We start from the raw sequence: 12,873 nt of genomic DNA on the forward strand, positions 1-12,873 counted from the left end.
TAGAATGATTTAGGCTGGAATTGTCAAAGGGGCCTATCACAGATTCATCTCGGTTTGCAACTGTAGGCAGACATCTCTATTTGTTGCCATACAATGCTTTTGTAGTTGGATGATAAACCCTGGCTTCTTTAAGGGGAATCAGAGCACGGCCTACCCATTACAGGCTCCTTTAAAGAGAACAGGCCAATTTTGGACACCGTGTAAGCAATTAGCTGCCAACCAGCGATCTAGGCAGTTGACAGTTACTACAAAGTTTCCAGAGCTTAATTGCAGGGAGGTGCTCCTAGCAGGGCTGGCTCTAGGATTTTTTCCACCCCAAGCTCCGAGAGCAGAACTGTCCAAGCAAAAAAAACCCCACAAAAACCTCCGAGAGCGCAACTGCCCGGAATGCTGTCCCTGGAATCGTGCCGCCCCAAGCACGTGCTTTGCTGGTGCCCAGAGCTGGTCTTGGCTCCTAGAGAGACAAGCTCTCAGAAACTCTAGAAGTAGGAGGACGATGAGGACTGCAGCCTTTTTGCCTCACCAAGCTGATAAGTGATATTATCACCATCCCTGGTATGCTAATGAAATGCCATAACACAGTGGAGAAAAGATAGCATCAGGAGTAGCCTACAGCTTGCAAGACTTTCCTCATCTGTCTCATTTTATTAATTATTTGTATTATAGCACTGAGGAACCCCAGGCATGGACCTGGGCCCATTGTGCTAGGCATTGGACAAACACAGAACAAGGTGGCCCTTGCCCCATACAGCTTGCAATCAAAGTGTGAGATAACAGACAACTGATGGAGGGAGACAGACAGACCGAACAGGGAGTACAAGGAAACAATATAGGTCGGCATGGTAAGCTATTGGATCAGCAAACCAGAGGCTTAACTGTTAAGTTTTCGGGAGGCCTCTCATCTTCTTTCCCCTGAGACCATATCTTCTCTCTCAGTGATCATGTCCCTGTCCCATAGGTATTGTTCCTGGCACAGGGACACTCTAGCCAAAGAAGTTTCCCCTATTCAAATCTTAAAGTGTGGATGTACCTATTGCCAGAGTTGTAATAAAAAGAAGATTGAGGCCCAACTACAGAACCTGCAGCCTACAACTTGCAGGCATGCCACAGTGCCTGTTGGAGTCCCACTCACTTCAGTGGGGCTCAGCGGGTGCAGCAGTTTACCTGCACACTCAAAGATTTATTTATTTTATGGTCAAAAGAAACCATTATGGTGGTTTTGTCTGATCTGCCCAACATGTGCTATAGAATTTCACCCCAGTAATTCCTACATCAAGCCCATAACTTTGGGTTGGGCAAGAGCATATCTTAAAAGTTGAACGTGGCAGGAAGTGGCCATAAATAAGAGACAACCTGTCTTCTAGGACTTAAAAGTCTAAAAGACACAAACAGGCAAAGGATTAGGAACAGGCTTATAGCTTGCAAGCAAATTAATATAGTGAAGAATTGGCAAAATAAATGAAGTGGTGTCATGATGCTGGTATGATGATATGAAATGATAATAGGGTATGATATCATGGAAAAGGCCAGGTCAACCAGTAGAAACTCAGCATGGATTACACAAAGCTCATGTAGCAGCAATTACTGAATGACAGTTCTTGACTCTTTCTAGTCTAATATTTCAGAGCATAGAGATGCCAAATGTACAGAGCTTCAGAAAGCAGAAACTCAGTCTCTGAGTGCTAAGTTGTCAAAGGACTTTCTGGCTCTGTATTAAAACATTATTTACTGGCTTCACATAGAGGGTTTTTGCTGGTGCTTTATGAAAACTTAGTGTCTGCTGTATTTGAAATTTTTAAACTTATTTATGTCTTCAAAATTTTAATACACCATCCAGGTACCCATATAGGTACTCATCCAGTGCTTTGTGTGTCATCCCTTCCCTTTGACATAAAAAGTGGCAGAAGAGGAGAAAAACTTATATAGAACTCAATTAGTTCCACGAGTGGGAATCGGGACCTGTTATTCCCTCAAGGGGATGGATTAGCACAGATACTGAAGGGTCAGAGATCTACCAACACATCCAACCCAAGAATCACTGGAACACCCATATGAAGTGCCTGTTCCTGTGCTCTGTCTCCTGAGCTCTCCTACCCCTGACAGGAAGGTCATCTGGCTGGCTGTGCTGCCACTAGCCTCCTGGTCCACAGCTAGACTCTTCTACCGCCCTCCAAAGGGAGTAAGAAGCAGTGGCTCAGAAGCTAGTCTGAGGAGCAGCACTATCTTCCATGGGGGATTCCACCCTCTTTTACTCCCTAGTTCTGTTCGATTTCCTCCCCTCTGCACTACAGAACAGAGGGAAGTATCTTCTTACCTATTATAAGAGGGGTAGCCGTGTTAGTCTGGATCTGTAAAAGCAACAAAGAATCCTGTGGCACCTTATAGACTAACAGACGTTTTGCAGCATGAGCTTTCGTGGGTGAATACCCACTTCTTCGGATGCAAGTGGTGGAAATTTCCAGGGGCAGGTTTATATATGCAAGCAAGAAGCAAGCTAGAGATAACGAGGTTAGTTCAATCAGGGAGGATGAGGCCCTGTTCTAACAGTTGAGTGAAAACCAAGAGAGGAGAAACTGGTTCTGTAGTTGGCAAGCCATTCACAGTCTTTGTTTAATCCTGAGCTGATGGTGTCAAATTTGCAGATGAACTGGAGCTCAGCAGTTTCTCTTTGAAGTCTGGTCCTGAAGTTTTTTTGCTGCAGGATGGCCATCTTAAGATCTGCTATGGTGTGGCCAGAGAGGTTGAAGTGTTCTCCTACAGGTTTTTGTATATTGCCATTCCTAATATCTGATTTGTGTCCATTTATCCTTTTCCTTAGAGAACACAAATCAGATATTAGGAATGGCAAAGAGAAACTTCAAAGAGAAACTGCTGAGCTCCAGTTCATCTGCAAATTTGACACCATCAGCTCAGGATTAAACAAAGACTGTGAATGTCTTGCCAACTACAGAACCAGTGCCTGTTCCTGTGCTCTGTCTCCTGAGCTCTCCTAACTGACAGGAAGGTCATCCTGGCTGTGCTGCCACTAACCTCCTGGTCCACAGCTTGACTCTTCTTGCATATAGGAGTAAAGCTGGCTCAGAAATTTCTGAGGAGCACCACTATCTTCCATGAAGTGGGTATTCACCCTCTCATGCTGCAAAACGTCTGTTAGATTTCCTCCTCTGCACTACAGAACAGGATTCTTTGTTGTTCTTACCTATTGTGACTCAAGTATATGAACTGTCTGTTGATAGATTGTTCTAGTCTCTTGCCACTAGGTGGAAGCATTAGTTCACTTTTGTATTTTGTTTCACTGCTCATACTAAAGGAAAGGAGGACACACATACTAAAGCAGACGTGGGATGGTGACTGTTGTGTTTTACAAAAATATGTGCTCTTTGGGTCTAACCTACAGCCTTAAATGAAGTTTTGTCCGTGTAAGGACTGTACATTCAGGCTATATATGCTTTCCCTTTCCTCACAGCTTTTCCCCTTCTAGACCTTATGGATAGATGAGCTTATGAGGTTGCAAGCTCTGCAGAAAAGGGAGCAGGAAAATGCACCAAATTAGGGGACACACTTTCAGTGACAGAAAAGCAGCTGTGATGAATTTTTACCCTTAGCCTTCGATTCTCTGAGTACCCCTTCATATTGGTACCACAGTCCTGGGAAGCTAGAAATGGAGATGAAGGATCCAGGGAGCAGCCACTGGGTTTTCTGAATGTAAATCACCCCCAAGTTGCATATGATCAGATCTGCAGCTCAGTTCTTCTTTATACAGCTACAAACAACCCCAAGCTGAAGTTTTGGGCATCCAGCTATGGTGGAATGTGGAGTTCAGGGTGCTGTGCAGAGACTCGGCACTGCCCCCTGAATTCTCCTTGTCCTGCAAGTGGCTGGGGAGCTACATAGATCCTGAGATTTTAATATGTTTAGGGGACTGAACTCCTTGCCATTTCCCAGAGATGGGAAATTTCCACTCTAGAGATAATATTTTAATAGCAGAAATAATTGCAATTAAAAAAACAGCGCAAAGTATGACGTATAAACAGAGTTTTCTCCAAATAGAGGGTCTTTCCCTAAAGCTTTCAGTGACGCATCAGCAGCTCTTTAACTGTAGGAATTGATTAGACACAACTAGAAATCTTTATTTACCCATCAGGAGAGTTTATTTCCTGTTCTGCTTCATGGGGCTATCCTTTTCACGTAGTCATAATGAGGATGGAGCAGACATAAGGGAATGAAAAATCACTGATAGAAGGGATGGATGCTAACCTGAAGTGATGTTTCCATACCTTGCTTGTTCCTGGCTTGTAAACTTTTAATTTTAGAAGTAAAAAAATTCCTTCTTTCTAGAGATTTTTTTGTTGTTGGTGGTGAAATTATTGTTTTCTGAGAAACAGCTGACTTCCTTGCTCCTTCAGAATGAGGAGATGGCTCGCCAGCTGGTGGAGCTGGGATTCCGGGGAAGCGGTGAAGTCCTGAAAAGGGAAGAGTTTGAAGCAAGGAAAGCGGCTGCAGAGGCTTCAAGGCTCTCTGAAAGAACCCAGCAAAAGTAAGTGGGTGCATTTAATAGAACATCCAAAGTGTGGGATGGGGAAAGGAGCCCTCTTGATAATTTTTTATGGTCTTCATAATGTGCAGGGTGGGGCAGGTCAGAGTTTATGATTTCTTAAACTTGTGTGAAGATTGGGGCATGGAAGAGCAGGAGTCAAGTTGCTGTAAGGCCGCACATAACTTAGAGCTCCTAATTTTTAAAACATAAATAAAAATAGATACATATAAGGGGAATCCAGCTATAAAATTGGTGTAACAAATGATTAAGCAGTATCAATTTCCCCACTTGCATCCTGATTATATCCTGGACTAAAGCAGGGCTGACATTAAATTAATTTGGAACTCCAGGCTGATGTTGGCTGTAACTTGTTTCTTGCAGAAAAATCACTTACCCCAGATTTTAAGGCTGGGACTTCTCAGAGGTCTGTAACTGAGTTAGGATCCCAGGTCTTCCTGCATTTCAGTGGAATTTGGGAACCTAACTTCCTTAAGCACTTTTGAAAATCCCCTTTCTCCTTTTATTTTGCAGCACCAGTACTTTCAGTAGGTGTTACTTCCAATAATAACAGGTCTTGCATTTGGGCAAGAGTAATGTCGTAGTTCTTCCTTCTAGATTATAAATCTTAGGTAGTCCATGATAGGTCTGTCCATCACCATGAAGTAAACTAACATAGTCAAAGTACAAGGACATATGAGGTTAAAAGGCAAGACTAACAAATCTATATATAGAGAGAGACGGCAGGAGCTTGCTTTTTTTATTAGAACATTGATTTTTCAAATGTTATGGGTAATTGATCTTTGGACATGATATTCTTCCATCAGTGCACAAGGGGTTTACACAGAAAGGTGCTTTGGAGAAGACAGTTACCACACTAATGGGCGCTAGGAAATAATAAAAGCTGCCATTAAAGCTCATAAGAACAACGCACATGCACTCTCCATGTGGTAATGGAAGATCAGACTTAAAAACCGTGGTTTAGCTCTCTTAGTTGGGGGATTATATATATATATATAGAGAGAGAGAGAGAGAGAGAGTCCATTTTACCTGGTAATGCGGACATTTTTCACCAGATATTTAGATCTTGGAATTAATAAACTAGGACTCATAATTAATATGAAGAACTGTCAATTTTTATTGATCACTTTCCCTCTAGGTGGATGCATAGTATAGTGCAAACTAAATATCTAAAAATCATGTTTCAACATACCAAGGGTTATTTTTTATAAAATCTGAGATTGCATGTGTGGGCAGAACCTCCCTATTACCTTTCTTTCAAAATCCTCGTCAGGAATATGGATAGGAGCTGAAATAAACTTTGTTTTTGAGTGCAATCTCTAGTATTGTCTATTTCATGTAAAAGATTGAGGAAGTTTGAAAAGATGCCTTTTAAGAGATGTTACTTCAGCAACAATTATAATACTCGATGCATCAATCTTTAATTTATTCTTTCTATTACAACCCTGGCAACAGGTACATCCACACTTTAAGATCTGAATAGGGGAAACTTCTTTGGCTAGAGTGTCCCTGTGCCAGGAACAATACCTATGGGACAGGGACATGATTACTGAGGGAGAAGATATGGTCTCAGGGAGGTGGTTTGGGGGAACAACCCATACTGCTGATTGTTTTTTAGGGCCCAAGACTGAGGTTCTGTGAGTAGGATGGGTTGCAACTCCTCTCCCTTCAGTAGTCATAGACAAGGTCATCTCAGCCAGTCTCTCCCTCAGATCCAGCAGATGTGATTACTGGGAAATGTAGTTCCCTGAGCAGCTGTGACATAAGCTCTAGCCGGGGCGAAGATTGCTGGGGTTTAAGGGGACTACATAAATAGCATCCTTCCAGCAGACAAGGGAGGGGTTGGTGGTACAAAGGTGTCTCTGCAGGAAGTTATGGACAAGGAGCCCACTCTTTTTCTTTATTTTTTTCTTATGCGATAGTGTTTTTACTTTGTAAAGACTTTGAGGTGGACCTCTTGGCAGAAGAGCCGATCTAGTCTCAAAAGACTGGAAAACAAAATCTCTAACAGGAGAAGTTTAGGCATGAATGTGGCTTTATTTGATATATATGTTGTGGCAGAGCTCTGACCTTGCTCCCGTGGGTCCTGCGCTTCTAAGCGGTTTATGCTAGCCTCAGTGGCTCACTGTGACCCTCCACGTAGCCCTTCTCTCTCTAGGGCCAGGGTTACAGTCTGCTGAGTCCTTTTCATCACAGGCCTGCAAGGAGGTTGGTGAGAGAACTCCCACAGTCTCTGTTCAGCCTCCTGTCCTGACAGGGACCTGACTTCCCTTTCCAGGAGCTGTTCCTGTAGTGGTGGGTTGCAGGGAACCCGGGCTCACCCTCTATTCCAGGTTCCAGCCCAGGGACCCTCATGGTAGCAGTTGTTGGCAGCCAACCTTTCTATGCCAGAGTTGCTACATTTCCCTGGGCCACTTCCCCACAGCTCTCCTGCTTCTTCCTTCTTCACCCTTACCTTAGGGCTCCTTTAACGATGGTTTGAGGGTGTCTTCATTAACCAGCCCTTCAGCCACACTTCCTCTCCCCTGCCTGACTGGAGTGAGCCCTTTTTATAGTATCAGCAGGGCCTTAATTAGAGTCAGGTGGTCACATTAGCTTAATGGCCTCACCTGATTCGTTACAGGTTAATTAGAGTCAGGTGTTCTCATTAGCCTGGAGCAGCCCCTGCTCTGGTCAGTCAGGGAACAGAAAACTGTTAATCCAGTGGCCAGTATATCTGCCTTCTGCTATTCTGCTGTACCCAACTGGCCTGGGTCTATCACAATATATATCTTTTGCCCTACCCCATCTGTTACTTAGAGTTATGAAAGTGCATGCTGCTGTGTGGATACTTGGATACCTGATCAGATCATATACTTGGTCTTTTTCCTTTCTGTTTTACATCACTTTCTGTCCATTTGGACGATCTGTAATTCTTCATCTTAACCCCTTACTAACTTGTATTTTACTTGCATTAAGAAAACAAAGGAAAGCAACAGCTCTCTCTGGAATTTGATCAAGTCATGATGTAGTGTATAAGTTAACTGAAGTACCACTTATGCATGATTATACAATACTGCCTTGTCCACATAGATATTCATTAGAGATATCAGAAGTAAGATACATTTGCATTAATTACTGCCAGATTAAAAATTCTGGTATTACACTTGAATGGCTAATCTTACTGTAATAAAGAAATAACCGCACCCCTTAAGTATACAGTATCTAAAGAGAAAATGCTAGTGGATGACGAACATTTTGGCTTTTTCTTCTTCTTCTGATATCAAATAGAATTCTTTAAGACATTTCCTACACTGATTACTTTCCTATAGGGTAAAGTAGTGCCTTTCTAAACAGTGTTACAAGAAATAATGTGAATAGTCAATTTTGTTGTTAAAATGGTGGTTAAATAACTCAATAGTATGATGTTTATTCTTGGTAACTTCACTACTTTACTGAAAGGAAAAGGTGGTATATGATACATTTGTTGCTAGATCAGTAGATTGTTTGTATAACTTCTGTGGGTTAAGAGCATCTGTGCTGCATACTTACATAATACTGCACTCTGCTCAACCTGGTGGTGTTATACAATAGTTTCCTGGAAGTTTGTAATTATCCCAGTCATAGGATAACTTTTTTCAAATGAACCAAGTTCATCATGTTGCACATGGAGGAATTAATTCAGGGTCAATAGGGAAGTTTTAATGTTAATGTAAAGACACATGCTCTATGCTGCACTATAAGCCTGGAGAACTCTCCAGCCTGTTAGGCACCAATGATCTTATTGTGCAACATGTGAAGTCAATAGCAACATTACCATTGACTTCAATAGATCCAGGTTTGAACCCCAAATAAACCTCCTATCTTTATTCAAATACTTCCTGAAATCTTGCTTATCTCCCAAACCATTCAATAGTAATCACCATGTTAAAATATTCCGTTTGGAGAGATTTATAAAAGTAAATTTGAAACAAGAAATCTGTGATCCTACTTTTCTCTCCACTTCTCTCTTCTCCCCTCAACCTCATTGCATAATGTCTATCTTCCATCACCCTGATCCACCATGGTCACTGCTGCCTTTACTGTTTGTTCAATCTAACTTCAGTTTGTAAGCCTCTCAGTAGGGACTTTTCTCAGGTCGGATCTGGCTACTTTGCACTGCTATGCTTGTGTAGAACAAATGGAAATCTAATCGTTCTGATCCTCCTCAAGATTCCTCTGCAAGAATCCATGGGTGGTATAGAACCAGAGCAGTTCCTCTACATCACTCTTCTCTGGTCCCCAGTACCTAAGGTGTGACTGGGGCATCTCTATCTTCTTATGATCCCCCACTGCTGCTTGGGACAGTGGACTGCTGGGTCTAAATTAGAGCATTTCAGGGTACGTCTACACTACAGGATTATTCTGATTTTACATAAACCGGTTTTGTAAAACAGATTGTATAAAGTCGAGTGCACGCGGCCACACTAAGCACATTAATTCGGCGGTGTGCATCCATGGTCCGAGGCTAGCGTCGATTTCCAGAGCGTTGCACTGTGGGTAGCTATTCCATAGCTATCCCATAGTTCCCGCAGTCTCCCCTGCCCCTTGGAATTCTGGGTTGAGATCCCAGTGCCTGATGGGGCAAAAATCATTGTCGTGGGTGGTTCTGGGTAAATGTCGTCACTCATTCCTTCCTCCGGGAAAGCAACGGCAGACAGTCATTTCGTGCCTTTTTCCCTGGATTGTCCTGGCAGACGCCATAGCATGGCAACCTTGGAGCCTGTTTTGCCTTTTGACACTGTCACCGTATGTGTACTGGATGCTGCTGACAGAGGCGATACTGCAGCGCTGCACAGCAGCATTCATTTGCTTTTGCATGACAGCAGAGATGGTTATCAGTCATTCTGTACCGTCTGCTGCCATTGTAAATTGGCAATGAGATGATGGTTATGAGTCATTCTGTTCTGTCTGCTGCTGTCATAGGTGCCCCTGGCTGAGGTCGGCTGGGGGCACAAAGACAAAAATGGGAATGACTCCCCAAGTCAATCCCTCCTTTATGGTATCTAAAAATAGAGTCAGTCCTGCCTAGAATATGGGGCAAGTGTACTAGAGAACCAGTGTATCAGAGAACCAGAGAGCACAGCCGCTCCGTGTCAGATCCCGCAGAAATGATGAGCTGCATGCCATTCACGGGGGGTGCCCCTGCAACAACCCCACCTGTTGCTTCCCTCCTCCCCCAGCCTTCCTGGGCTACCGTGGCAGTGTCCCCCCATTTGTGTGATGAAGTAATAAAGAATGCAGGAGTAAGAAACAGTGACTTGTTAGTGAGATAAAATGAGGGTGAGGCAGCCTCTAGCTGCTATGATAGTCCAGGCAGGACATTAAGCGGTGTGGGGGAGAGAGCCCAGCATCCCGCTGCTATGATAGTCCAGGCAATACAGAAGCTTTTCTTTACACATGAAAGGGAGGGGGCTGATGGAGCTCAGACCCCAGTTGCTATGATGAGGACGGTTACCAGCCATTCTGTACCATCTACTGGGAATGACCAGGAATCATTCCAATTTTTACCCAGGCGCCCCCGGCCAACCTCACCTGAGGCCAGCCAGGAGCACTCACGGGCTGATGATGACAATGGATAGCAGTCATATTGTACCATCTGCCACTGGGAAGGGGAGGAGAGCGGATACTGCTCTTCACTGCCGCAGCATCGCATCTACCAGCAGCATTCAGTACACATAGGGTGACATTGAAAAAAGTCAAGAAATGATTTTTTTCCCTTTTCTTTCATGGGGGGGCGAGGGAGTAAATTGACGAGCTATACCCTGAACCACGCCGGACAATGTTTTTGAACCTACAGGCATTGGGAGTTCAGCCAAGAATGCAAATGCTTTTCGGAGACTGCTGTGGACTGTGGGATAGCTGGAGTCCTCAGTACACCCTCCCTTCCTCCATGAGCGTCCATTTGATTATTTGGCTTTCCATTATGCTTGTCACGCAGCACTTTGCTGTGGACTCTGTATCATAGCCTGGAGATTTTTTTCAAACGTTTTGTCATTTTGTATTCTGTAACGGAGCTCTGATAGAACAGATTTGTCTCCCACTATAGCGATCAGATCCAGTATCTCCCGTACGGTCCATGCTGGAGCTCTTTTTGGATTTGGGACTGCATCGCCACCCGTGCTGATCGGAGCTCCACGCTGGGCAAACAGGAAATGAAATTCAAAAGTTCGCGGGGCTTTTCCTGTCTACCTGGCCACTGCATCCGAGTTCAGATTGCTGTCCAGAGCGGTCACAGTGGTGCACTGTGGGATACCGCCCGGAGGCCAATACCGTCTATTTGCGGCCACACTAACCCTAATCCGATATGGTAATACCGATTTTAGCGCTACTCCTCTTGTTGGGGAGGAGTACAGAAACCGATTTAAAGAGCCCTTTATATTGATATAAAGGGCCTCGTAGTGTGGACGGGTGCGGCGTTAAATCGGTTTAAACACGTAGTGTAGACCAGGCCTTAGATTAGGCTTTTTAGAAAACTCTCTGGCTACACAGAGTACTTTCCAGTGTTGTTTTGTATATGGAATTGTTCTCCTGAAAACTCTTAGTTTCATCAATAAATAAGTCTATCAACTACCTTGAAAACTCTCCCTCACTGGGCCAGTGAAGGAAAAGCAAAAACCCTACCATTTCTCCTACAAGCACCAACTTTGGTGAGGTATGACATCTGCATGGGCTTTAAGTTGGAGTGCACTATTTAAAAGTATTTTTCTAATGAGTTCATCCAAAACCCCCACAACTTGATGTATCTAAACTGCATAAATAGCCCTAGTTCTTTCACTCAAGGAAACCTCTTACCTTTGTACAAATAGCTAGCATGGAAATGGAAGCAATGAAATGAGCTGAGAGAAAGCATTTCATGCTGTGTTGTGTGAATTACTGCTGGGTTTCTCACTTTAACTTTCAGTGGGGATTAGGCACCCAGTTTCTTTAGAACCCTTTGAAATCCTCAGCCTACATGTTTCACACTGGTGGCCTGACAGCTAGCGTTTTGCTTAGCCATGTGGAAGGTGTGATATAGAGAGTATGCATTAGATTCTGGAGTGCAGTGTGGGGAATTTTAGATACTGGCTAGCCATGCCTGCACAGGCTACCTGAAAGAATTCAAAGTGATAACATTTTCAGCAATACTGGGAGAATCTGCTTGCATTGGCAACATTTCTTACTACAGAAATGTTACAGGCACGGCTATACACGAGACTTAATACAAGCAAAAATAGAAGCTTGAAATGGTGGTTGGATTGAAAACATCTTGGTTTTCTCAACTGTCCACTCCTGGTAATATAGGGTGACCAGACAATAAGTGTGAAAAATCAGGATGGGGGTGGGGGGTAATAGGAGCCTATATAAGAAAAATACCCCTATAAAATCGAGGCATCTGGTCACCTATGGTAATATGGCCATGAAGATCCTATGGTTCAAAAAGATTCTTGTTTGATGAAGACAAATAATAGAGGTATTAAAAATATCAAGACTTACATCTGGCAACCGTTGTTATATAAAGTAGTAGGTCACTAGCCAGAATACTTATCTGTTCTTCTGATAGCTCAAAGTGCCTGCACCCATTTGTTGACAGGCGGGAAAGGGTAATTCTTTTCTCTTCCTCTCCTCACTGACTGCTTGGAAGGAAAAATATAGATCCTGGTGGGTCTGATCCACCAGCTCAGCACTTCCTCACAGCCTTACATGTGTCTAGCAGTATGTGCTGTGACTGATACTTCATTTCCTCCGTCCAGTCTATGAACTCCTATATCTTAATCTATATTAGCTTAGTTTCATTTTTCTAGGGGCTGATCCAAAACACACTGAAATCTGCGGAAAGGCTTCCATTGATTTTCAGTGGGAGTTGGATCAGTCCCCTAGAGCATAGGCATCAATTTGACTGTTTATAAACAGACTTATTTAAGTTCTTTGAAAAGTCAATGAATGCAAACTTCTACTATGAAACTACTTACAGTGGCAGTAACATGATGATCCTCTGTACAGAATGAAAACCAGTCTTTCATATCTCTCAATGAGTTCCCCAGAAATGGGGAGATATTTCTCAGAAACAGAGAGATTCCCATATTATTAAGATTGTCTGAGTTTCTGTGGCGGTAGATCACGTTTGCTGCTCCTAGTAACTGCATGCACTTGCACAGACTGTAAAACCATGTGGTGCTGGTAAATATTACAGCTTCTTGTGGTAACCTGGTGTAACCCACACACTTCTGGGTGTGGTGTTCTGTCCCATCTAGTGGCACCGAGACCCAGGACTGCCAAGAGTGGGTTTGGGCCCCAGTGAAAAATTTTTTTCGGGCCCC

The 12,873-nt window shown here is 43.5% G+C and overlaps 1 protein-coding gene across 3 annotated transcripts in view; it reads left to right on the forward strand.

The window, feature by feature from the left end:
* Window positions 1-12,873, forward strand: part of CFAP299 (cilia and flagella associated protein 299) — a 418,010-nt gene that overhangs the window by 16,055 nt on the left and 389,082 nt on the right. For 2 of the 3 annotated variants that reach the window (XM_039542287.1, XM_039542285.1), the window contains exon 2: window positions 4,407-4,537. In XM_039542287.1, the coding sequence (XP_039398221.1) occupies window positions 4,416-4,537 (122 nt within the window). In that variant the 5' untranslated portion in view covers window positions 4,407-4,415. Of the gene's footprint in view, window positions 1-666; window positions 843-4,406; window positions 4,538-12,873 lie in introns of all 3 variants that reach the window. The other variant, XM_039542286.1, reaches the window with a different exon arrangement.

This window comes from Mauremys reevesii, linkage group 5 (genome assembly GCF_016161935.1).
Source record: "Mauremys reevesii isolate NIE-2019 linkage group 5, ASM1616193v1, whole genome shotgun sequence".
In the NCBI taxonomy this organism is placed as follows: domain Eukaryota; kingdom Metazoa; phylum Chordata; order Testudines; family Geoemydidae; genus Mauremys; species Mauremys reevesii.